Genomic DNA, 26082 nt, shown 5'->3' with positions numbered 1-26082 from the left:
TGTACTCCATTATACTGACAAGTGTTTCTATTTAGTCCATTTATATAAATGAAGGTAGGCTAAATAACAGTGTAATGCAATACAGTTAAACAGCACCACTAACTATATCCTCCAAAATGACAACACCACTGAATCAACATTAATTTTCAATTTTTTAAGTAATAAATTGAATTTAGCTATTTCCTGTGCTATGATTTAAGATTTAAAAAAATAGGACAGCTAGGGAAGCATTTAAAGGGACACTCACTTGGTTAGACACACATTTCACCAGAGTGGTAATTCTCAGCAAATTCTTAAATTAGGTTGCCGTTTGTGTCCTTCCTTGTATTACTGCAATTTCACTTTCCCACATAAAAGGAAGGACTTAATTTATGCTTACTCACTACTTTAACCCTGCAACTTCCATCTTATGGAGCTAACAAAATCGACAGAAAAAAACTTTTGCTGGCTACCAAAAAAAATCTGGGGAAAATCCTTAGTTATGAGTGGAGGTTTTGATTGACAGGCTGGAGGTTTTTACGCCCTGACTCCACCCCCCCCCCCAATACAGACCCATATCAGCTCTGATATAAGAGAAGACAACTGGCATCATCCAGACCAAACACCTCACTGGCTCTGACACTTACAGCACGTGCTGCACCGTTATCTGGTAAGATCAAATATGATTTTCATCTGTTTACATTCTTAAGTAGATAACATTTTTCTTTAAGTGCATCATAAATTTTTCTTTGAGTTGATTATACAATAAGCGAAACTAGTGGTATATTTTTAGAGCTACTGTATAGGTAGTGATAAGTTGTTTTTTTAAATCAGATTTTACTATGAAAAAAAATGATTTATACTGATTAACGCATTAGTGTTAAAGGAGGATCTTAATTAAAGAAGGCTCTGATCTGTATACTGTAAATAGAATGAACCACAATTGACTGTATGCACTAACTTTTTTTTCTTTTAGGCATTGCCAATCATGTTGAAGGAAAACATGTTTATTGTTCTCTGCTGCTTCTGTATGAGGATAAGGCCTCTGGATGCAAAATTGGTAAGATTACAAATAGAGTAACATATGCAACACTGGCCACTGATGTTAATATATTCCCGTAGCTTGTAAAAACTATTTTAAATTAATGTGTTGCTGCCTCCCTACATCCTGATTTAAATAGATAAAACAGCTGCATTTTTATATGAACATTTACTGTAGTACACATTTGGTATGAATTCCCACCTTTAATTAAAAATTTGAACAAATGTGGCCAGCTTTGTAATTGCTGAATGTATTAGAAAATTAAATTTCACTTGTTGAGGACTGTCCCCCAACTGTATAAGGTAAATGTTTTTCTACAGGTGGACGATGAGACATCACCTCCACAGGAGGCTACAAAGGTGACAATGGACCCATCTTTAGCCTCTGATTCTGTAAAGGTTCAGAATATCTCCATCCATGCTGTCACAAATGCCTCACTGGAGGCCTCTGAAGCCTCAGTGCAGGTCTCCTCAGATCTGTCCAGGATCATCGGTATCCCTCTGAGCCTGTCTCTGGACTCTGTTGATGACATGTATTATGGCTGCTCCCAGAAGATGCTCATCAAGGTGAAACGTCACTATCTGCCAAGGAGCACTCGAGAAGGTCTGCACACCAAATACACAAAACTTTGTGCCTTTAAAGTCATGAAGAACAAGGACATCTATGACCCTCTGTCCTGGAATCACCTCCTGGCTCTGTGTGCCTACACAGCGGCGACCTATAACGACTTGAACCGAGCAGTCCGGAAGGGAAAGGCTTCCTACAAGACCTCGTTTGAATTCCATGCTATCCACTTCCTGCTGTCTGATGCCATCCAGCTCCTGAAACTCAACCAAAGGAGCTGCTACACCACCTACCGTAGGAGCAAACTGCTCTTCAGTGGGGAAGCTGGACAAACCATCCGCTTTGGCTCTTTTGCCTCCAGCTCCCTCAACAAGGACCTGCGTCACTTTGGACAAAGGACCTGCTTTGAGATACAGACATGTTTCGGTGCCTACCTCAAGTCCTATTCAGAGTTTGACTCAGATGAGGATGAAGTACTGATTCCTCCATATGAGATGTTCCGTATTGTCTCTGTGGACACGACAGGAGAGAATGATTTACACTGTGATGTTTTCTACAAGCTTGAGACTGCAGGTGTTTACAGCAGCCTCAACTGCCAGGCTCTGGCCCTTTAGAAAGTGCTAGGCCTTCAATTTTGATACTATATCATTTTGATACTTCAGCATCATGACTGTCACCATGAACGACAGCCTCCACCAGTTAACATTTTTATTATGCTTCACTGTCATGAATTTATGAATACAATTGCTTTGAGATTGAAAGTTCATTCTTGACATGGAAACTGAGATGACTAAACAAACTCCTCACAAGGTCTATTTTGTAGGTCTTCTTCCATTTTTGATATCACATGATCTGTCATTGAATTGTAGTTGAGAACTTTAAACACTTCTCATCCATGTTATCATAAAAATGGAGATAGAAAGTTCATTCTCAAACTGTTACACTGCATAATTTTAATTCATACATCTTGGCTTATTTGCTCTTATGCCTTTTACCAAAGTTGAAAATACCGAGGGGCGCAAGGATTGTGAGAAAATTGGTTTCCAAATTTGAGAAGTAAACAAGCAAAAAACCAAGCCTAGATTTTTTTTTTTACACTGTAGGCAAATTTAATTAAAACCAAAGTTCAAGCTGCTCACCTTTCAATGCCCCTTCTTAGCACTGTTACATAAAAAAAAGGAACAAAGTTTGTTCTTGAAAATAGAATTTCTCCTAAACCCTTTCAACTTACAGTTCCATTCCACAAATAAGATTGTAAATAAAACAGAAATAGCTTCAAGTTGAAATTTTTTACTGATTTATTAAATCTGCAATGTGTACAAAAAAATACAATTGCAAACCTTGCCAAGACAATAAGAATATTTTTATTTACAATAAGTTATGAACAAGACGAGGTCAAAACCTAGTACATGGCTGGACCGCATATGGTCCATGTGCGAAATTGACAATGTAGTTAAAAACCTGAGGAACCGCTTTAAACTACTCTCAATGGAAATTAGCTAAAGCCTGACGTAATATGCTAATCAGCATAATCACTAAGTCATTGGGTCATATTTGCATTCAGCTGAATTCCCAATAAAGCTGTTATTTACGTTTTTCTCTGTTGTCAAACAGCAGAACATGGATGAAATAGTGACTGAAACGTGGCCCATTAAGACTACATGTTAACCAGCAGTCACTTCCAAGCCATTTCCAAGCTGCTGCTCTGCAACTGCTTAAATCCTGATTTTTATAGCCGCAACGTCATCGGACAGAATCACCAGACACGTAGGTTAAATACAACTGCTGTGCTGTGATTTCATCTATATTTATCTGTAAAATAATCACTCAGAGAGAAAGTTAAAAGCCCATTTGCCTCTGTGTAAGCAGGAGTACTTCCAATTGAATGAGACGGAGAGAGATGTGGCTGTAGAGGGGAAGCCCGACCTTGCGCTCGCAGGGAAATACTGACTACTCTCTTCTATGGAAAGAAGCTAAGGTTTATCCAAAAAAGTCACTAGGTGCTTTTCTGAAGAAACATTGCCACAATGGTTTGAAAAATGTAGCGACAAAGGCGCTAAGTTGTCAACACCACATTAGAAACTCTTTGCACCAATTCCTTTTGAGAGAGCAACAACCAATGGGTAAACACAACTGCTTCTGGGACAAAGAAGTACAAAGAGTGTGCAACAAAACACCTAAAAAAAAAAAGAAAAAACTCTTTCACAAACCGACAGCACCATTCTTTTATGATCACCAAGTGAATATCTGGAAAATGACAACCTGTGTCTTCACAGCTAATACCAAATAACATCAAACATTTGTTCCCAGAAACCATCTTAAATAGTCTGATATCATATGTCTGAACCTTTTCCCAGCATCTTCAGACCAGCCTAAGGTCTATGCACCACTACATCTTTGTCCAATGATGGATTATAGCTGAATGTCTTTGATTATAATTTGAACGTTCATGTTATGGAGTGCATGGTGAGAGAAAATTTAGTTAGACGGAGGTCCCTAATAACAATGGCCTATCAAGCCACAATGATATGCCTTATAACCTAATGCAGTCAAGGCTAATAAGGCCACAAATGGTGATAAGGAGTTAAGTTTAACATTCAGATTTGACATGATGATGGCGAACACAACACCAGTACCTATGGCCAAAATTTGTGATACAGCCACATACTTGTGCCCAGAAACATGAAAAAGAAAAAAAGAAAAAAACACTTAAAACAAACCACCTTCTCGAAATTTACATGTCTCTACAAGGAAGCAGGGTTTTATTCTTAATGCTGATATCTTTTTCAGTCACAAAGATAAAGTGGGCCCCACAATTCACTGTTTTACACAAGACAGAATTTTCACTTTTCAATATCGTGCCTTCCTTGATTTGCCCAATGTGAAAGGGGATTCCTAACAGGAACTGTAACAACAGGCAGTGGACTAGAAAAGCAATCTGCAAAGTTACTGCTATCTCAGCGTTTACGATGATGTGAGTAATCGCTGTTTAAAATAGAAATTACTACTGACCTAAAAAAGTCTCTCTGTGTCACACAGGAGAGTGATTGTGAGAAGAAAGAAATGGAGGGAGAGGTCTGTGAGAGGCATGGTTCCCCACAGAAGCACCAAACATCTTCTTTTTGTAGACTGTGAGAGTCAGAGCGTGTGTGTGTGTGTGTGTGTGTGTGTGTCTACATTTTCTCGTAGGTGAGTTCATGTCCGCAGGTGGTGCAGGTTTTCTTGTAAAGGTCCTCCTCTGGGTCCACCACCTCCTCCGGTCCGTACTGATGTTGGTGAATGCTGGTGTCTTTGGTCCACATGCTGCTCCTCACCGCCCTGCGCAGCTCTGCCACACACACACACACGTTGAAGTTTAAACAACGCACAGTGTAACTGACTTGGCATTTGAGAGTTTTGTCTCAAACCGGAAACTAACCTTTGACCTTCTTGTTGAAGCGTTTTTGTTTCTGCACCTCCCTGTTCTCTTCCCTCATCTCCCTGGCCTCCTCCAGAGCCTCCTCTGAACCCCACACCTCCATACATCTCTTCTCCACCTGGGGTGTACACGTACATAAATACATACATCAGATAGACTCATTAAGGCCTAGCTGGGGCTAGATTATTCAGCTAATCATTCCAGATGATTATCATTTGGTTTGTTAACCTCTTGCTATTTATATATTGGTCTTAAATTTTCCATGCGTTTTAAATATTAAATATTTTGTGCAATTCCCACTCATCTACTGACCCTGAAGGGACAAATTTAAAGCTTGCTCTCTTTTTCAGTCTTCATTGAAATGGTTCTTGGCATGCGATTTTCAGAATCTAGCTAATTAGACTGTAGATTGCTTTCGGCTACATGTTGTCTTAGCAGCCAGTAACACACGTGGCCATCAACTAGTAAGACGGGAAGGGCAAAAACGGACAAGAACACAGAAGACACAAATGAAAGAGAAAGTAACTTCAAATTACAAACTCTTGGGAGGAAAATATTTGTCCCAAACTGCATCAGTCAGTAGTTTTGAAATGCCATGGTTGCAGTTACGTATTCATTTACAGAACATGTATAACAATTATGTAATTTAGGATTTAAAATAGTCGATATAAATTAGCATGTATTCATTTAGAGCAGATGTAATATACTACATCACATTTAAGATCATAATGAACACCTGGATTCTTCAGGATTCAGTCATAGGACCCCAACCACCACACACACACACAGCACAGCACAGCACAGCACCTGTAGTTTGAGGTAGAGCTTCATATCTCCCCAGCGTGGGTTGTGAGGGTTTTTCTTCAGTATAAACCTGAGCGGAGGCTCTCGCTTGTCAATGTCACAGTCCTTCAGCAGGTAGTGCTGCTTGGCCTCAGTTCTGGAGATCAGCTTGTGCTTCTCCTCGTTGTCCCTGAAGAGAAAGATGAACTGTTAGTCTATCTGATGGATTTCTGTCATGCAATTATAAAAAAAAAAAAAAAAAAAAAAAACTGGAAAGATTCAAGGAGAAAGGACAGGAATACAGAAAATGCCACTATGAGCCCGGATATCTGCAGGTTTCAGAGTTTTTAACCCTACATGAAGTCAAATTTAAGCCTAAATGACCAGAGGTTTACATGTTTGATATGTCTTCAAATCTGTGATGGAAACCAAATATTTTGGAGGGATCATATTAATTGTGTTAATCCAGGGAGGACATGGCCTTCTACATAACGGGACTTTCTTCGAACGGTGGTGCTGCACCATCAGACTTCAGACTTCAAAATACAAAGTTAAATGCATGGGACCATGTAATAATAGCATACAGTATCCAAAATACTGTACGTTGGTGCTGCATTTTGTACCATCATACACAAGAATTCTGGGCAGAGTCCATCATAGCAATCATGATATAATACAGTTTCAGAAACTACTACTTTATGCCAGTTTTATTCAGATATTCCAGATATTCTGGTGAGCTTATGAATTCGTCTGCCTTACTATCCAACTTTTCCTCAATGAAAGTATCACAGCATATAAAAGAGTTTGACTCTTCGTCTAAAGTAAGTTCTAGCTGCACCAGAAACAAAATCCGGATTGTGCTGGTGACATAAAAATTAGCACTTGTGAAGGCATCTCACCAATACATAAAGGGGAAAAGGAAACATGAATAAATATATATCACAGTGGCAACGAAAATTAGAAAATAGAGTTCTGAAAAACATGAGCTGAAAACTAAAACTAAAAACTGCAGCAGAAAAATGAAAAACTAACGACTACTGTGGACATGTTACATGAAAACCTACTATATTAACTGTCAAACAAACACCTGCAGTGATGTGTGTGTGCACGTACCTGCACTTGTCACACACAGACAGGTCAAAGCTGTTGCTGAGGTAGGAGTCCATGAAGGGTTTTTGACAGTCGTCGCACACCAGGTAGTCCGGCTCAATCACTGGAGCTGGAGACAACACAAACAAACAAACACACACACACACACACACACACAGTAAGGTTACTCAACGCACTGGTAAATACCGTATGCATGCGCGCACACACACCAGTCACCAAACACACACCTGGCTGATGCACCACCTTCCTGGCCTTCTGCTCTTCCTCTCCGCCCTCCTCCTCCTCGATGAAGAAGCCGGCGCCGGAGTCGATGGTCTTGGACACTTTGGCCGAGGTTGCGCCCTCCAGCGCGGACAAAGGGCGGCTCGCTAGTCGGGCTTGCCGGAGCATCAACGCGCGCTGTCGGTTCCTCTCGATTTTAGCCCGCATCGCTGCAGAAAGCTCGGGTTTAGGACTCGCTCCTGGGTCGGGACCGGCAGCGTTCAAGCCGCCTGACTCTGCGGGATCCATGTTGCTCCCTCAAACAGCGATCGCCGCATGGAAATGAATGACCCCACTCTGCAAGCCGGTCGTTATTATCTTCCATACAAAGCGCAGCGCAGCGTCGAGCCGCTGTTACAAAAGTGACAGCCGCAGACTTCCGGCTGCTTCTTTTTCCTCTTTCTTTTATTTTGAACTTTCAGGCGCATTACTGCCCCCTAGCTGCTTCGGAAAGCGAAAGATCAGAGATTCAAACCTACCCCACTAGTGCAACACGAGTGTGCTCTGGTCAGTAACATCAAAGAATTTCAGTGTAGGTGAGGGGGGGCAAAATGCTTCTACGGTTAAGCTGAGGCTAATTGTCTGAGTTATTCCAATGAAAAATGAGTATCTCAGTAGAATATTTGTATTCACCATCGCCACAGCTTTTCAGTCGGGACAGTGAAAATGCTGCTCTGCCTGTCTGTGGCTCTGGATCCGAAGGTCCATTGATATATACTCATAGGAAGGGGGGCCAGCTACTTTAACGTGACACGGGAAAGCCGTTACCAAGTCCTCTCTCATGAGTTTCAATAGGAAGCAGTGATGGATGCACCGATTATCCCCACACATCTATCCCAACTCACCTAATACGTCTCTTCCTTTTGCCCCCATTCCTGAAAACGTACTCCTGTATGGTGGCGCTCTCCGTGTCCCCGCGCGCTGGCTCGGTGGTTAGGGTTGAGGCTGGAGTTAGGGTCATCACGCCTCCAGGCTCTCAGTTCTCCCTCTTCCATTTGTGTAATACTAGATAGTAGAAGACTGCTCCGTAGCCTGTTACATTTTCATATGAGAAAACGACTGACTGGCACAAGCACTTGAAATGATCGACAGGTTTGTGTGGCAGTGTCTCTAGCTTGTTGGTTGGCAGACATTTACAGCGTGATGAGTGGGTGTCCTCATTTGGCAGTGAACAGAAATGCAGAGAGAAAGCAGACAGGTGAGGACGTCCTTCCTCAGGTGTCCACTGAATTCCTGTTGCATCATGGCAGTGAGCCCCGCAATGCTGCTGTAAGAGGCTTGTGTCAAAATGAAGGAGATCACATCCTGGTAGATGACACTGCAAATCTCATCGCTATTCTGAGGAAGCTCGAGAGGCAACGTGAACTGATTATTGAAGCGGTTGGTTAGATTTAAAATCTCTTATGACCCTTGCACTTAGATGGTTAACAAATGACGTCTGCGGGGTAGTATTCTCTTTAATAGTAATATAATAATACTGCCTTAGCCATTGTTTGGGAAAACTGACAAAGCGGCCCAAGATCAGCAACTGCATGAATCCCAAAAACCTTTCTCACGAGCCTTGATCATCATTTGCAAACCTGTAATTTAATGAATTTAATCAGTCCGCCAGGCACACTAGGTCTGTTTCTGACCATCGACCCAAAACGCCAGTGGTGAAAATTTGAGTTTTCATTTATTTGATCATATAACACTTTATACACAGATGAATGATATATGGTTTTTACAGTATAATACATGATTCAAGTAGTACATGAATATGGTTTCGTAACGCACAAGGGAAATACAAAAGCATTTTACCATTCGTCATGGTATCCAAACTGGCTGAGGATTAATTCTTATGGATATTTCTACATGTGTTCATTCATACACACATTTCTCATATTCAGATGATCCATCAGAGCAAGAAAGATTTATGAATGATGCTGCATAGACAGGCTAAATATCAAGCTGGATTCTGAGATTATAAATTGTGTCGAGGTTGGTAAGCTATTCCCTGACTATCATTACATACAGGAGCTTATGTACAGTCTTTGCATTACAGTTTACAATTATTTATACACATATAAAACACACGTTTTTAATATCGTGAGGTTGGTCAATTTTATGGACAAACTTTTTTTCATATTCATTTGGACAAAAAATATGTTGCAATTTATGAAAACAAAAAATAAATAATTAAAATGTTTGGGTTAACATAGTGACACAAAATGGGATTTTCAACCCTTTGGTAGTGTAGTACTGATATTTTATTGTGGAGGAAGGATAATCAGATCCAGCTGTCTAAAAAGGAAAAATGTCTACATTAAAAAGAAAAAAAACACAAATTTAAAACTATAAAACAGTGTGTTCCCGTTCTATACGCTAACCGTTCCCTTCCAAGTTTAGCGTACAGAATATAGAAATTCTGATTTTAGCAGATCACCAGCGTTTGCATTCATTTATCCCCTATGTTGTTTCAGGGTTGCACTGGAACAATTTAACATTTTAACAGTTCCTAACTCCGCACTACTGTAAGAAATAAAAGCAGAGCAGGATGTTATTTAGAGAGTATACAGGAAAATAAGTGATCACCCTCATTCGCTTCTACTTCATATATTTGACATAGATAGCAGACGAAAAAGGAAAATGTGTGATAAACTCGTATAATTATCCACCAACATTTCCTTTAAAATAGTATCCAAAACGCAAACTTTTAAAATGTGATGTCAACTGATCAATAGCTGGTCACATTTGATTTGTTCCTCTATCAGAGGAATGCGGTTCTTCTTAACATTTCTTTTCTCTTTGTATTTTAGGAGCACTGTCAGTTATCGGACTAATTAGGCTGTTTGAGATTAATAAATGTTTGAGGGCAGTCGGCTCGTTCAGCGTGCAACAGGTGGTCCAACCGATGTAGACAAGACAAGACAAAACTGACACTCACTGGTTGTTGGGTCACTGCCTCCCCCACCATAAGTAAGTTTCCCTCCACCTGTTTTTATAGGCAGTCTGACTTCGCACATAAAAAACAAAACAAAACAAACAAAAATCTAAATGGAAACCCCCATTTAAAAAGGAAAAGAAAAAATTTCAACTAAATTTCCCAATATCAGAGAGAGAATGTGGAACGGAAACAGATTTTCTGAGTCACAGAGACTTCTTTATTGTGGTATTCATTAATTGTTTCATCTTTTTGCAACCTTTTCGGAATATTTGCATTATATTAGTTCATGGAAACACACACTTTTTTTTCCACTTTTTTAAAATGTACATAACATTTGAATGGAAATATTGTAGACATATTGATAATTTTCTACTACAGCAGTATCGTACTGCTGCACTAGCTGAATGTTATTTCACTACATGAGCAATAGCTAACAACTGTAACTCTAATAGAAAGGAATTACAGTTCAACAAAGTTTGTGCCAAAATATTCAAATGTCACAAATGGAATCTCTTCAGCTGAGTCTCTTCAACATTGTTTTATTTAAGAATAAAAATATAGGCCTACTCGATGTTTCTTATAACAATTTTAGTCTAAGATTTCCCACTGTATAACAAACACTGAACACTAGAAAGTAGTGTGTGAACATAGCGATGACGGCCCCACATTAGGCCTTTTTGAGTTGATACAGTACAAAAGGCCTACAGCAGTGGAAAATTAAGAAAAATGAGAATTGAGAAATATTGCTATTTGCTATATATATATATATATATATATATATATAAAATATCAATATATGTTATACAGTACGTGAGTTGTTTTACATCAAAACATTACAGAAACCTGGTGATACCTGTTGATATTGAGCACTCCTTTTTATAAATACATAATTCAAAAAAAAAAAAGTAGAACAGAGAACACTAGTCTTTAGTTCACCACTTTTTGTCCCGACTGCATCATCTAATGGCATGCAAATGTGACGCTGACCTCTTTATCACTAGGGGCATTTGCATGCACCTAAATCGTCCAGTTTTAGTCAGGATAATGAAGTAATCTCTCTCTCTCTTTCTGAAGTGGTGCATGTAAAGGCAGACAGAAAAAGGACAGAAAAAAAAGTCACATTCACAAGCTTATTTTATGAAAAGCCAAGTAAGATAGTTGGGAATATATTGATATAAGCAGAAACACTGAGCATGATAAAACCGTAGCCAGTTTAATCTTGGTCCATGCTTTCTGTGTACACTCTATTGTAACCATTTAGCATTTAATGTGCTCTATTATTGATATAATTAACAATTTCTGTCGAAAATATCCTGAAATGCAGTGCACTGTATTTGAAAACACACTTCATATATTCATCAACACTGAATATTTCTCTTCTGATGACATTGCAAAGCCATACATGTGATGGGATGGACATAGTTAAAATCTAAAGGTCTTTTAAGCAGCTTTCACACGTACGTGTTTCCCCAGGTTTCCCCCATGATGTACAGGATCTCTCCAGAGCTCACCAAACAAAAAATAAAGTCTCTTTGAGCCTCCAAATTCAGCGTATATGCTTAACATGGTTGCATGCATGAGTAGTGAATGTGCTTCTTGTACTATAACACAGTCCTTCGGTTGAAAAATAAAAATTCCGATGCTCTTTGATTCAAATTTCCATCCTGGCTGGCGTTCAAATCACTCGTCCATCAGTTGCTTTCAGCGGCTTATAACCAATAGCAGCTGCTGAATGTAGTCACATGGTACAAGATGAGAGGAGTCTCTCCTATTGGGTGGCATAGGTCCATTAGTGAAGGAGTGCCACTGCCGGAAGGCTGCGATGCACCACTTTGCACCTGCAACAACCTGTGTATGTTTGTGTGTTTGCCTCATTTGTGCGTGCAGGTACAGCTTGACACTGAGTGTGTGGATGTATGTGTGTGTGTGTGTGTGTGCAGTCATCTGTGTGTGTGCAGTGTGTGTGTGAGACAGATATAAGCTTGTGTCTGTGTGGGCGTGTTTTTGCAATCCTATGGTAAATCATGGTGCACATGAGCACGTTTAGGTTTAATGTCAGCTTTCTGACAATCAGGAGGAGTCGCACTCCCTCAGATGGTGACGGGACAGGTGAGGACTTTGTCCTCCAGCATGACACTGACAATGAGGAATACGAAGTAGAGCAGAAACATGAAAAGGCCCAGTAACTTGCTCATTCTCCATTTGGAAACTGCAATGGAGATGATGACAAAGAGGAGCATGAGGAAGAGGAGGACGATGGCGCAGAACAAGCCGTTGCTGCTCACCTGAACCGCTTTGAAGTCGTTGATGATGTTGTAGAGAAGCCAGGGGAATGGCAGACTGGAGGGAGAATAAGCAGAGAAGAGTTATTTGGGTTTTCTCTTAGCTGGATTATGAGGGATAATTCATTCATGAATGGATATTACATTATCCATGACACACAGCTATGAGAACTGGTGTTTTCCTGGTTGTTTGCCGGACTCACCCCACAGTGATATCAAAGATGTTGGAGCCGACAGAGCTGGACACGGCCATGTCACCGAGGCCTTTTCGTGCCACAATCACACTGGTGATCAGGTCAGGGATTGAAGTGCCAGCTGCTAATATGGTCAGACCCATGATCTCCTCTGTGATCCAGAAAGTTTCTCCAACCTGAAAGGAAGAATATGTCGCTTCATGTTGCAGCTGTGCAGTTTTGAATCTTAATAAAGTCAGAAAAGCCATCGTCTGCAACAGCGCACAGAACAATCTTCTCGTCTTGTTGCTGGTTTTGCTTGAAAAGGTATTGTTTTGGATTTATTTTTTTTTTACAAAATGGGCTTTCTGTGTTTAAGGATCTCTTTGAAACCATGGCCTCACTGCCAGGTGTGGTCACAAGTAGAATAACACACCACACCTGACCACTGTGATGTGTGCTGTGATGTAGCATAGCACTGTAGTACCACACTACACCACAGCTGCACACGTTGTGGGGAAACCAGTTGACACAACTAGTTGGTGGTAAAAGCCGGATTATTAGACTTGGCGTAGTTACTCTTTAATGGTACTGTTTGTATTTTATTCTGAAATAGAGTTGGTGAGCGCACACAGCAGTTATTAAGTGGATCATTCTGTGGCAAAATTAAAAAATGACATGACAGGACTTGAAATATTTCCAGAAAAAAAGCGGGTGCGCTTCCTCAGTGACCTTCCACACATGATCTCCTGCTTCAGGCCTGTCTTTGCATTTGCACTTTTAAAATAGAGCGCTACAGGTTGATCTAGCTGTGGATCAAGGCAGATTAGTCGGGATTAGCTGCCGTGGTCACACATTCAACACCCCGATGGCAGCACTCTGATAAGAGAGGCTTCAGAAACCCAATAAAATAGAACAGAACAGACAGCCGAGTTGGTGTATGTGACCAAAGACGACAGAGATTAAAAAGGAATGTAAGTTGTGAGGTATGGATTCAACAGGCATCTTTGGAATTGTGTCGCGTGAGTTGAGTTTGTCTGTGTTTGGTACCTGGTGAGCCCACCACACCATCAGGTAGGAGAAGAAAGCAATCCAACAGATGGCGCCAAGGAAAGTGATAGGGAAGAACCTTTCCGAGGTCTGGAAATAAATAAAAACACTCAATAAATCAATAAATCTATCTCTGGTCTCGGCCTAGCTAAAAACCTAATATACCTGAGTCATCACTTACGGGATGCTGAATATTGTGCACATATAATGCCTGTGTATGTGTGTGAGTGTGTGTGTGTGTGTGTGTGTACGTGTGAGTGTGTGTGTGTGTGTGTGTGTGTGTGTGTGTGTGTGTGTGTTCTTCACCTCTCTCCTGACGTCGGGCAGCGTCATCCACAGTGGAAAGACAATGGGCAGGATAAGGAGGTAGGTGAGCCTTTTCCTGGTGGTGTTGGGCCAGGCCAAGCTCAGAGGCTGGTCTTCATCCTCCTCTTCCTCTCCACCCTGAGGAAGAGTTCATAAATTAAACTGCACCTATACATATCGATATATAGACATTTTCAGCGATGGTAACGCTATGTATTACTGAGTTTAACCTACTAATTATGATTTTTTGATTGTACAAAGAAGCAAGCTGGTGCATGTTTTTATAGCTTTCTTTATGTACTTGGTTGAGGCTCTATAAAAACTGAATGTTTAAAAAGAGCCAAGAACGTGAACTTCCATACCTCGTCTCCTCCTGCAACACCGTTCATGGGTGGCGTGACTTCCACTGCAACTTTTGTACTGTTGGGGATGTTTTTATCAGCTTGAGGAAAGAAAAAGAGGAGAGTAAAGGACTTTCATAAGAACGGTGTTACTTTGAAATAAAAATGGTGGTTTTACAACATTGAGAGAAAAGATGAAACTTAGTACTATTTGCATTTCTTGAAAGTTGTGTCTGGGAGCGGGCTCCTATGTTGAGAAACAAAATATGCTTGTTAATTTTCTCAGCTCATCTGTACAAGAGTAACATCATATAGAAGCCCTTGTATGTCTCTTAAAAACAGATTAAACGACAAGTCAATTGCCAAATCATTAGGTCAGCTGATAAATAAATTCACAAATGTCACATATAGCTCAGGAAACTCAGATACATGGATACATCTGAAAAAGAAAAGATAAATTTGCTGATAAAACAAATGAATGAATGAATAAATGAATAATAAAAATATGTCATTTGATGTTAATATAACTGGCTTCACAGAAACGACCCCTCACTTTTGATTGTAAACTATAGGACACGGTCTCACACTTTATTAAAGATATCACAGACGTGCATTTCTGAAATCATGACCTATAACTAAGATGAAAGTGGAGGAAGTTAAGTGATAACTTCAGCCAGCTTTCACCACTTTGACAGCTCCTATAACATCTGGGAAGTAACTGACCATTCACCTATCAATAGCCACACTTCTTAAATGAATTAATGGTTTGATAATTGATTTGTCATTTGATTTATCAGTTTATTATTGAGTGAGACAACTGGGCTCCCATATAATACAACTCGACACTGTTACTCACCTACACCGTTGGCACTGGCAGCATCTTCTTTACACTTCTGCTTGGCCATTTTGTGAAGGATCGACGCTTTCTCTTTGAAACGTCCTGAAACAGAGGATATAAGACATTTCAGGCAGTCCGGCGTCTGAAAGTTTGCGAGTAATTAGAATGAATGCGTGCTCTGGGCAATGGGGGGAAATGTTTTACTGTGGTGTTTTACTACCAGCAGGAGGCACAACCATAGGAAGGAGATAACTTTAACTGAGGCAGAGCAGTGGAGAATGGTGGGGTGAAAGAATATACTCACCTTTATCTATGATAATCCAACTTCACCAAAAATCGCTCCATTACCAAACTGCGTTATATCCCTAACAAGAACTTTACATTTCTCAGAATATAACAGAATATTCACCAATACGTCCCTAAACGATTAACCACATATTAACCTTTAGACAAGAAAATAGACATGTAATATTTCATGCTGTCACATGGTCTGATTCTATGTGGAGGAATGTAATGATTACATAATTGCTGTCCACATACACCCCCTGTGTTTCATACTTTGTGCTTATTTCACAAGATTTTAACATTATATCTTGTTTTAGGGATCTTGTTGCAATTAAGTGTATGTGTGTGTGTGTGTGTGTGTGTGTGTGTGTGTGTGTGTGTGTGTGTGTGTGTGTGTGTGTGTGTGTGTGTGTGTGTGTGTGTGTGTGTGTGTGTGTGTGTTTGTGTTTTTTGTTTTTCTTCCCCGTACCTTCATCACTGAGGGGGTCCAGTGTGTGTATCATGAGCTGGAAGATGCTGTTTCTCATCAGTGAGTTGTGTAGAGAAGCACAGCTGCCTTCTCTCTGCAGCCTGGGTTTTGCCTGCGAAAATGCAGACACAAATACCAAACAGTTTTTTAGGTCTGTATAAAATATGAATATGTGCATACTAATTCCACATTTTGGCATCATTCATCATTTTTATACATTTAAGAAACTCCTAAAAAAATGAAAAAAATGTGCTGTTAAGTTTGTGTTGACTGACTCTGATGCATACACTGTCAAGTAAATGTAGCCAGAAACATTAGTTGCTTTCTCATAACATGACCAGTACCAGACACTGCATGATAAGTTTACACACACACACACACACACACACACACACACACACACACACACACACACACACACACACACACACACACACACACACACACAAACACACACACACAAACACAAACACAAACACACAAGACAAACTTACCATCAGCTTGTTCTCATCATCTCCTGGTGCATTTACCTTCAGGAAGAAACACAGAGAAAGAAAACACGATGTATATACAGTTTAAGTTTTCTTTTATATACGGTATTGTGTAAAAGCAGGGTGTGGACACAGTAACACAAACATGTGTGCTATATTCCATTCAAATACATTAGGCCTGCAATAAATGCAATTTTTTAGAAATAATGTTCTGTCTTTGTGACATGTTGACATGACGTGTTTATTTGACACCAGCTTTTCTGTTTTGTTGCTGTTGGATTGGATTGCATTACTACAATGGCAGAGAGTGGAGGGAATAAGTGAAATAATCAGTTAATGCAGCTGTACTGTGTACTGTACAGTTCAGTAAACCCCCACAGACCCAGAGGGGCTCATGTAAAATCACTTATTGAAAATGCACACAAGTGCCTAAAGCAATGAATCAATCAGTCTCACTCACTGAAAACCAAATGTCTGAGCATCTAAGCAATTGAAAGTAGGGAAAATAAGGTAAAATGGAAAGGATGCGGGTCTGTGCAGATGAACCTTAGCAACAGCAAGTTCCAACCAGGAGGAGCAGAGAAGCGGTAGGGTCTGAGTCTGAGTTAGATGTGATGCACTGCACTGTCCTTACAAGCATTTTTTTTCATCTTTTCATATCTTTTTTTTCCCCCCAAGTATATGGAATTTCTACCCTGTCAGTATGTTGACAGCACAAAGTGGTGAAGACAGGTATGAAAGATGACATCAGCCATGTTCAACCCACGAGATGACACTGAAAGGTGTGAAAAACATCTTTACCAACTGATCCAAAATTTGCCTTCCTCTTTTAGCAAAAATAGACTAATTTCCACTGGAGAAAAAAAAAGCACACTGTTCATGCCCCCTAACACATCACTGTCTCCTCCTTCTTCACTCCTCCTTCTCACAGCTGGAGGAACCAAACCAGAGCCAGACGTTTTGGGTCCTGTTCCAGCATGAAGACTAGGATCCTACACAGATACACACAGAGTGGAGGACTCACACTAATCTCAATCCCAGCCATTTCTTCAGGGGACATATACAGCACAGTGGTGTCACCACATAGAGAAACACACACAAAGACATGCACACACGGTCCACTGGCTGAGACAGACAGAGACTGTGGTGTTGGTTCGTGGAAAATACAGAGGTGGTGATGTCAGCAGTGGGGGGTGTTTTAATGTGGGAATCAGGGATTTGGAGACGGGAACATAAAGTTTTGTGGGTGGATATATTATTCTTGTTGGCACGGACCCCAAGACAAAAATTATTTTTATGAAGGGATTGGGGAGGTTTGCACCAATTGTCCAAGTTACGTCATGGGAGGTTTTAATGCGAATGTTTAAAAAAAAAAAAAAAAATCTACATTTGATTTACCACACGAACTATCACTGAGAGCAACAGCTCTATCACACCGACGGTACAACTGACTGCAGATTGATATTAAGCTGAAAAGTAGCGCACAATCTACTTGTCATAGCACAAGCTTGAAACCTCATGTTAATCTAAAAATGATTGAAAAGTATTTTAATAATCAAACTCGAGGTATTTACTAGATTAAGTAAAAATGATAGTTCAGCCAGTTCAGAAATCTTAAATGCTGAAGGAGCTTGGACCACATATAGCGTAACTACATCTGATAATGTTGCTGTGCCAGATCATTTGAATTCACTTTTCATAACAAATTCTCATGAACTGGTGGACAGTTTTCTTAGCCTTTCACTCTCCTTTGATTTAACAAATGTTTAATCTGTATTAAAGGGTTCAGGAAGATGCTTTTGTACTTTTGTAACTCCCTGGACTAGTATGGGAATGAAATGAATTACATTCCAAAGCAAACAACAAGTAAACAGAACAGCCATTTTCTGAGTCTACCAATCATCGGCTGTCCTTATTCCTCCCAATGTATGGCTCAAGACAGGTTTGCATGAACATTTTCGGTGCTGGATTTCCAAAATCAACTCACTCACTATCTCCCTAAGTCGCTTACTCATGAACTCATAACAGCTTCATGGTGCCAAAGGCAGCTTTAAAAAGCCTTTTAATTAATCCATTAAAGATGATGGATATGGATGATTATTGTAAATTTTCTTCAATTCTGTATATAATTGAAATTCAGTGTTCACATGAAATGTCCGATTTTTTTTTTTTTTTTACCTCGGCGCTGCATCAGCACCATTTTGTCTGAGGTAAATTCTGCTTGTGTGCCATGTCTAAACAGTCTAAACTTAATACAGAGTTATCTTCCGAAAAACAATTCTATCACACAGCTGAGTTGACTATTCCTTCTTGCTTTATACACTTCCTAATTCATATTATAGAGCACCAATATCCTACAAAGACAGTTAAGAAACCTGAAAAGCAAACACAGACAACCACAAACACCAACCACAGAGGTGGATGGTTTTGTTGTTGACACATTTGCATGATGGAGGCCTCAGAGTTTGAGCAGATAATCCCTTTAGCTTGCATCTGACAGGACACCTGCTGCTGTTACGGCAGCTGGAGCAATAATATAGGGTTTTCTTTTTGTTTTTAAAAGGGCTATCACTCCTATAAACTGCTACAAGAGCAGAGGCCGCGCTGGCGTTAGTTCATGTTGTTTAATGCTCACGCTCTCCTGAGAGCTGCTCGATGACAAAAGACACTTATAACCTGCTGTAGAATCTGCTGGGACTTAAACTGGCTTTTAATAACTGTCATTTGTGTGAAAACCCAGTTTAGGTGATTTTCATGGGGGTTTTTTTTGTTTTTTTTTGTTTCAGAGCATGCATTACTTTCCACAATCTGAGAAACACCTTTGACCTCCTGGACTTATCAAGCCATTTAATCCTTTAAACTCAACGAAGAATTGTCATCAAGCTGAAATCAACAAATCCCAGGCTGTTTGGACATGTAATTTTACAACAGTTAGTAGACTTTTTCTCAGTATACTTACGTAATTAAGTGTATTTTTTGCAAAATATTTGCATTTTGCATGACATATTGTTATTTCTTTGGAAGTGCTTCTATTTTCTCCCTCTTTTATCTATTATTTCATCCAGTGGTCAAGTCCACTTCGATATATCTGTGAGGTTCCGGGGGAGCTGCGGCCTCCTCCTTGGGTTTCCTGCACGAATCCCCAATGACTAGTCACCAGAGATCAGCCTAAAACTGGTAATTGTCCTCCAAAACCTAACCTCTTTTGTTTTACCATTCCAGCAGGTTGCAACAACAGATTCAAAAATTACTTGTAACTAATCTGTAACTGATGATGTCGCAGGAACGTAAGGAGAACTGTTACAGAATAAGATAATCCGAGGTGACATTTACTCTTACAAAACAACAAATAACATTATTCTAAGTCACCTTGTCAAGAATGTTCCTAATTTACAGCAATTTCTATTGTTATAGATACAATACCACCTTTAGAGATTGGATAATCTACAGGATATAAAGATGAATGAAAAAACAAATGTGTCTACAAATTGCATTGATTATGAAGCCACATGCTGTCATTCATATCTTGTTATCTTTCGAGTTTAATGTTTGTTTAATTTTCCTGGTTTTATAGAGTATTAATAAGCTCAGCTCCACCTCTTCTAATGTACATCTCTTTTCAATGACTGATAATGTAAGTCAGTGTCAAAAGGTGAGTAAAAAAAGATGCGCTCTGGCACGTGTGTAAAGCAGTTCTTTTTAAATCTATAAAAAATTAATATTGTGATACTGAGGGTGCAGGGGTTCCTCTATGTCACTAGAGAGAATTTGTCTGAGGTTGCTGAGGTCATTATACTTAAACAGCAAAGCTGAACACAGGCCATTTCCATGTTTAACAGCTGTGAATTATGAAGCATAATTTTAAATTTAGTGGAAAAATTCTTGAACTTTCTCTCTGGGGTAAACTTGGGTGATATTCACGCAAACTATACTAAACAATACTTGAGCATCAAAATCTACCTTGGGAAGTAAGATGAGTTATTGCAAGCAGATCATGACTCGTTCGTGCTATAGCAACAAGCTGTCTGAGATGTGACGATGAAAGCTTTGCGAAACGATTTGTTCACTTTGGACCGAGCTGCTGTTCAAGTTCAGTTGTCTCATCCCTGAAGCATGGTGTCCAGACAAGAAGCTCCAGACACTGGACAAATGCCAAGATCTAAAATGCTGACCTGGAGCCAGCAGATTTACACCAACATTCCCCTTCATCGCAGTTGTCATCATTTCCGTCAACAGTGAGGCACAATCAGATCACTTTTTCGAAATTCAAACACATCCACGTTTCCTTTCCCTCTCCCTTGTTCTCTCTCTCTCTAATTCTTTCTCTGTCTCTCCATTGTCCACCTGACTGTCCGAGCTGTGGGATTTAGCCAGGATTAATCGGCAGAGATCACCCCTTTTAGACTTTGCAACTTTTACAGGTCACCGTGCTGTCAGATGTATCTCTGTCACGCCCATCGGTCAACAAATCCCTGCTACCTTTTTTAAAAATTGGTATTTTCACCTAAACAATTGCTCATTTTAACTCAGATTTCCTTGACAAGTTCCATTGCAGTCAATGGGGATTAATTGGCAATTACAGAAACTGTAGATTCCTGACTCCTGATGGTAAAGCATGAAATTTATAGTTGAGGGTAAAGAAAAAAAATCAAAGAAACAGCTGCTTCTTTCACAGATTGCCACGGTCACGTTTTGGGACGGCAGACCTTTATAAAGATCACAGTGTTATAAAAAGACAAAGTCAGTCCTGTTGTGGAACTGAAGCAAACAGCTGCAAGTGTAAAATCAATCAATTAAGCTTTGTGCTGACCCCCGAACAGAATCAACAGTATGCAGAAAAATGTCACCATCATTAAATATATGACGTTTTTATCATTTGACTGTAATTTGTAGGATAATTACATCAATTAGCAGCTAAGCCAAATAAATCTTCCTTTTCCATACAGATGCTAAAGCCAAGACTTCTGTTTAATCAAACCACAATAACGGTTGCACCGATCGGCCACAACATTAAAACAGGTAACTGGTTTTAATGTTGTGGCTCATTGGTGTATGTTTGCTGTCGTCACTGCAGGTAAGCAGTTGAGAAGGGGATCAGAGAGGATTGGTGTCTTCAGTGCCATCAGCAAACAAACCTGCAGATCTTCTCTCTCTCCCTTCCTATATAGACACTGTATGCAACACATATAAAACACAAAACCACCTGAAACATCCTAAATAATAATAACAAAAATAAAAAACCACACCCTGTTATGAGCCTGACCGCAGGCCGACAAAGGAGCATTCAGTCTTTTCTCTCAGTGATCTGCTGATTCCTGCTGCCCCAGGGAGCATCTGACTATAATTAGCAGCTCTAATGGGATTGGAGAGTATTAACCCAGGGGATTATTTAGCTGCTACCGATGCATGAGGGCAGGGCAGCTGGACATCAAGTGCTGGACGGCAGAAAGAGAAAAGCTGTTCTTGGGTTGAGGTGAGGCAGCCTGAACAACAGACAATTCCCAGAAATGCACCAATGTCAAACAGAGCCTCTGCAAAAACACTGACACTAATAGAGGTTGATCAGTGCACAAATTTATGAGTTCACAGGTTTCAGAGAAATACAAGGAACATGACATTTATGAACGTGGATCAAACTGAAAACACACTTCACGGTTCAGATGATGCACTCGGGGCCTGGGAAAATACATCTTACTGTTATTGTCGGTAACTGACTCTTAGTTAATGGATTACACTGAAATAAAAAAAAGTTAATACAGTCCTCATCTGCCTGAAGATAGTCATGCTTCTGGAGAAGCATTTTTTTTTTCTTGTTCACAAATACCTAGGCAGTTAAAGGGAGGAGCTTTAAAGCAGATATGACCATACTGGAGGCTGATGATCATGAGCTCATCTGTTGCCCAAAAGATGAGGATTTCTACTGGCCTGAATCACGACCATAAAAAGAGTTGCATCATTCTACGAAGAGTTTTCAACCACTATTGTATCTTAACGGTTTGTTCTGTTTACATTTTCAGAGCGAGACCTCACTTTATTGTCCTATAATGGTAAAAATGTTCATAATGTGTAATTAATATTCCCGGAAAAACAAAAGCAGCACTGCACTGTATACGCCCCTGAAGAACTGGTGATGGGGGATGCTGGTCTAAGATCAGCCTACAGTAGTTTTAGCATTTGTCACCTGAGCGCCGTATGAGATTGAAACATCAGAGAGCAACAGATCTGACTCCAACTGCACACATAGACAGAACATACAAAGGACGCAAAGACAAATGTGAAAAACCAATAAAAAAAAACTTATTTGTTTGTATGAGCATGGCATTGAACCTTTTGCATTCAATCATCAGTTCTCCTCTCTGTCGTGAGGATGCATGTATAAATCCAGCACCAAACAGCACAATGAGCACTCCAAGCTAATCTCAAAATTACACTTTCCCATCATCTTTGCCTGGCATGAAGTGATTGGTTTAGTGATTGTGAAGTGATTGGTATTGTAAGTGTGTTGTCATCCTCTCAGTATGGCTCACACTGTGTAAGAGCATAACCAAAGAATAAACAGTAACATTACACTTCCAGAGTGATAAATTATGTCTTAAGTCAAATTAATTTCATATGTCTCATGCTTTCCTGGGCACAGAGCCTTGTGTGATCCGTGTGTTTAATCCATGTTAGGATGAATAACCACACTTATCTTCAGTGTGATGAGCTGAAACAGAGGACAAACAACACTCAGAGCTACAGCCTTCCTCCAGAGTCATATGACCCTGCCCACTTTACCCAGTGTCTTAACAAAAACAAGGGGAACTGAAGGAGGGGGCACACTGATGAGGTTGGAGAGATGCTACAAGGATTTTCTTCACAGTTCCTTTGCTTCTTTCTTTGCCTTTAGGTTTCAGGTGATTTTATCGCACAGGATGTCATGTATTTGGATAGAATCCAACCCAGGTGCCCGTCACAACTCTCTCTACACTATATGTAGGTTTCAACATAACATCAGAATTCACCATTGCAAGAAAACAATTACAGTGTCTAAAAGTAATGCAATAAATATCTTAATGTAAGCAGTGTGTTTAGAACATGGAAATCAGACAATGGACTTTGAAATGTCTTACTCCCAGCATGGGACTTAAAAAAATGTAGAAAGAAAAATACTAATATTATCTTTTAGCATTTCAGAATAGGAAGATGACTGCAAAGTTTGTGATGATTTTGCAATGTTTTTCAAAAGTTATTTTTAATATACTTTCTACCTATAGAGCACTGTGCTGAAATACTTGATATCAAAGATTTAATACACCATATGGTAAAGCTGTAATGCACTTCTCTTCTCTACTACCATCCAATCATTTTCATAGTGGATGAATAAATGGATAACTGGGTTTTGACTAAAAGTTGGATGGAATCCCATAATTTTAGGTTTGTGTAGTTTGAACTGTATTTGTCCTCTCATAGGCCGATACAGGTCTTCGGAAAATGTTCAGTAATATCAAAAGATAAGTGTGACCATTCCAATCCAGTTGAACCAGCTACAGTTACATCAGTCTCATTCTTAGAGCCCAGCTGGACTGCTGAATTAGAACATGAGGCGTGTTCCTAGATTTAGTCAGCGGGAAGACACTGCGGTCTGGCTCTGCTTCTGGCACTGCATGAGCTGTACAGGTGACAGGTTAAGACAAATCTTTTTATCCTTCCAGAAAGGAATTCAGGGAGGGTTTGGCAGCCTGACAGAGTCCTGTCTGTTCAGCAACCTCTGTTTTAACACCCTCTCAGATTCCCAGAACAGGAGCACTACTATTCTCAGGATCAGGAGCCAAGACTGGTTTTCTCTCTGATCTTACTCATTGTGAAAAACCAAATGCTTTTTTCTCAGATCAACTATCAAGAGATGCCTCGATCTCAGCCAAGAGACACAGACTAAAAAAAACAATGACGTGTATAGTTCCAAGAAATATTATCGCCTTGTCAGCATGAGAAAACTTATGTCGAGAATCATAAATGCTCACTTAAAGAAAGAAAATGAACCGCACCTTTCATATTTAAGACGGTTTCATTTTTCCTGCTCTCTGGTATGCTAAAAAGCCACTTAAAGACTTAGAAACCTCTTGATGCTTGTTTCTGATGGGGATGTTCCTTCAGTGGATGGAGGGGTCAGTCAGTGAATGAGAAATTTATGGATGGATGAATGTGCGTTTCTGCTGTTGGCACCCAAGATGGGGTGAAAGATTGGTCCTGGGCAGCAGAAAGTGGCAACAGTAGGGTAGGTACATCAAAAGATGAGGGGTTAGAGGAAGATGGATGGATAGACGGATGGACGGATGGATGGATGGATGGATGGATGATGGATGGATGGATGGACGGATGGATGGATGGATGGATGGAAGGATGGATGGATGGATGGATGGATGGAAGGAATCAGGCTCACCTTTGGTGCAGTCTCCAGTTCGTCCACCTGGTTTTGGCCCAGCTTGTTTTTGATGACAAGTTCTACTTTGGCATTGAACTTCATGAACGTCACATAGCAGGTGTAGCACATGAGCAGGCCGATACTTTCCCCCAATGTGATTTGATTATCCAGAAAGAAATAGATGAGCATGAGCAAGCCAACAATATAGAACGAGACGTCTCTGAACAGAGGCCACCAGGTGAGGTTCAACACCTCTTTGGAGAACAGGGCACACATCCCGATCACAAACAGGATGTTGAATACAGCGGAGCCCACGATGGTACCAATACCCACATTACTGTGGGAAATGAAGACTCCTATGACAGAGGTGAAGAGCTCTGGGGCTGAGCCGCCTGCCGCCATGAAAGTGGCTCCTGCTACATCATCAGAGATCTCCAGCTTCTCTGTGATGACAGTGAGTGCAGGGACAAAGAACTCATCGCAGACGATGGCTAAGGCTATGAACATGTACAGCATGCCAAACATATGAAGCACCACATAGCCCTGACGTCTCTCCTCCACGCTGAATAAGTCTGTTGGGTAGTCCCCGTGATTCATCTCTATATCTGATGATTGCATGGCTACTGGTGTGTCTTCTGGTGCGGCTGAGAGGTTGTGATACTGCAGAAGAGTTCTTTGGGGCACTGGTGCCGCTGCTGAGCCCTCGGCAGCTGATTCAAGCTGTATGGCCACCGTTGTGGCCAGCGACAAGGCACTCCATGAACAGACTGTGCAGACCACCACCAGGCTGAGGATGAAGCCCAGAATCCGTCCGGGCCGCAGTTTTCGCCTGACACCCTGGTAGAGGTGCCTGGTGCAGCTGCTGTGAGGGCCCAGAAGAGGAGCAGAGCTGGAGGAAGCCATCATGTCTCGACTTCTTATGGGTAGCATGAAATCCATGGTGTTTGGCGCAGGTTGTCAGGCAGGGTGGAAGCGCCTGGAATCCCCCCCAGAGCTGGGTTGATGGTGCTGGTGGCTACGAGGGTGGGGGTTTGACAGGTGCGGCGGTTCAACGATTTGTTTGCATACTGCTCCCTGGTCTAAACACAATGGAAGCCCTGCAGTCTGATTCCTGGATCTAGGCCATTCAAAGGCTTCCTCATATTACTCACTAGATGACAGAGAAAAAAGGAATACAGGTTTTAATGCGAGGGAGCAGACTAAAAAATAATTCTAAATAAATTCTAAGTCAGAGCATACAATTAGAAGACAATACACAAAGTTAAGCTTCTTTTGAGTATAAGTGTGTCGCTTCTTTTCAACCATTTCCACTCCTGACATCCATCTAATTACAGGCCTATTTACTTGCCTTGTTAGCAGT

The 26082-nt window shown here is 40.5% G+C and overlaps 3 protein-coding genes across 3 annotated transcripts; 1 reads left to right on the top strand and 2 right to left on the bottom strand.

The window, feature by feature from the left end:
• Window positions 1-609: 609 nt before the first annotated feature.
• On the top strand, window positions 610-2199 carry LOC120800727 (NAD(P)(+)--arginine ADP-ribosyltransferase 1-like). The gene is made up of 3 exons (XM_040147022.1): window positions 610-649; window positions 956-1039; window positions 1342-2199. The coding sequence occupies exons 2-3, from the start codon at window positions 968-970 to the stop codon at window positions 2197-2199; spliced, it is 930 nt and encodes a 309-aa protein (XP_040002956.1). The 5' UTR covers window positions 610-649; window positions 956-967.
• Window positions 2200-4309: 2110 nt separating this feature from the next.
• On the bottom strand, window positions 4310-7533 carry xpa (xeroderma pigmentosum, complementation group A). The gene is made up of 5 exons (XM_040144875.1): window positions 7124-7533; window positions 6900-7005; window positions 5811-5976; window positions 5004-5121; window positions 4310-4913 (listed from the first exon to the last, which is right to left on the bottom strand). The coding sequence occupies exons 1-5, from the start codon at window positions 7404-7406 to the stop codon at window positions 4759-4761; spliced, it is 828 nt and encodes a 275-aa protein (XP_040000809.1). The 5' UTR covers window positions 7407-7533; the 3' UTR covers window positions 4310-4758.
• Window positions 7534-12173: 4640 nt separating this feature from the next.
• Window positions 12174-25661, bottom strand: slc24a2 (solute carrier family 24 member 2). The gene is made up of 9 exons (XM_040146601.1): window positions 24741-25661; window positions 16322-16357; window positions 15828-15939; window positions 15092-15175; window positions 14257-14336; window positions 13895-14032; window positions 13589-13678; window positions 12569-12735; window positions 12174-12423 (listed from the first exon to the last, which is right to left on the bottom strand). The coding sequence occupies exons 1-9, from the start codon at window positions 25659-25661 to the stop codon at window positions 12174-12176; spliced, it is 1878 nt and encodes a 625-aa protein (XP_040002535.1).
• Between the last annotated feature and the right edge of the window lie 421 nt (window positions 25662-26082).

Source organism: Xiphias gladius, chromosome 15 (assembly GCF_016859285.1).
Source record: "Xiphias gladius isolate SHS-SW01 ecotype Sanya breed wild chromosome 15, ASM1685928v1, whole genome shotgun sequence".
NCBI lineage: Eukaryota > Metazoa > Chordata > Actinopteri > Istiophoriformes > Xiphiidae > Xiphias > Xiphias gladius.
This window is presented reverse-complemented; position numbering and strand designations above follow the sequence as displayed.

Bases quoted from the DNA above. Each gene is read 5' to 3' on its own strand.
- LOC120800727 (XM_040147022.1), top strand. From the start codon at position 968: ATGTTGAAGGAAAACATGTTTATTGTTCTCTGCTGCTTCTGTATGAGG. The intron at 1,040-1,341 runs GTAAGATTACAA...GTTTTTCTACAG, and splicing joins GGCCTCTGGATGCAAAATTG to GTGGACGATGAGACATCACC.
- xpa (XM_040144875.1), bottom strand. From the start codon at position 7,406: ATGGATCCCGCAGAGTCAGGCGGCTTGAACGCTGCCGGTCCCGACCCA. The intron at 7,006-7,123 runs GTGTGTGTTTGG...TGTTGTCTCCAG, and splicing joins GAAGGTGGTGCATCAGCCAG to CTCCAGTGATTGAGCCGGAC. The intron at 5,122-5,810 runs GTGCTGTGCTGT...TGTACACCCCAG, and splicing joins AGCTCTACCTCAAACTACAG to GTGGAGAAGAGATGTATGGA.
- slc24a2 (XM_040146601.1), bottom strand. From the start codon at position 25,661: ATGGATTTCATGCTACCCATAAGAAGTCGAGACATGATGGCTTCCTCC. The intron at 13,679-13,894 runs GTGAAGAACACA...ATTTATTTCCAG, and splicing joins TGCCCGACGTCAGGAGAGAG to ACCTCGGAAAGGTTCTTCCC. The intron at 12,424-12,568 runs GTGAGTCCGGCA...TTCTCCCTCCAG, and splicing joins ATCTTTGATATCACTGTGGG to TCTGCCATTCCCCTGGCTTC.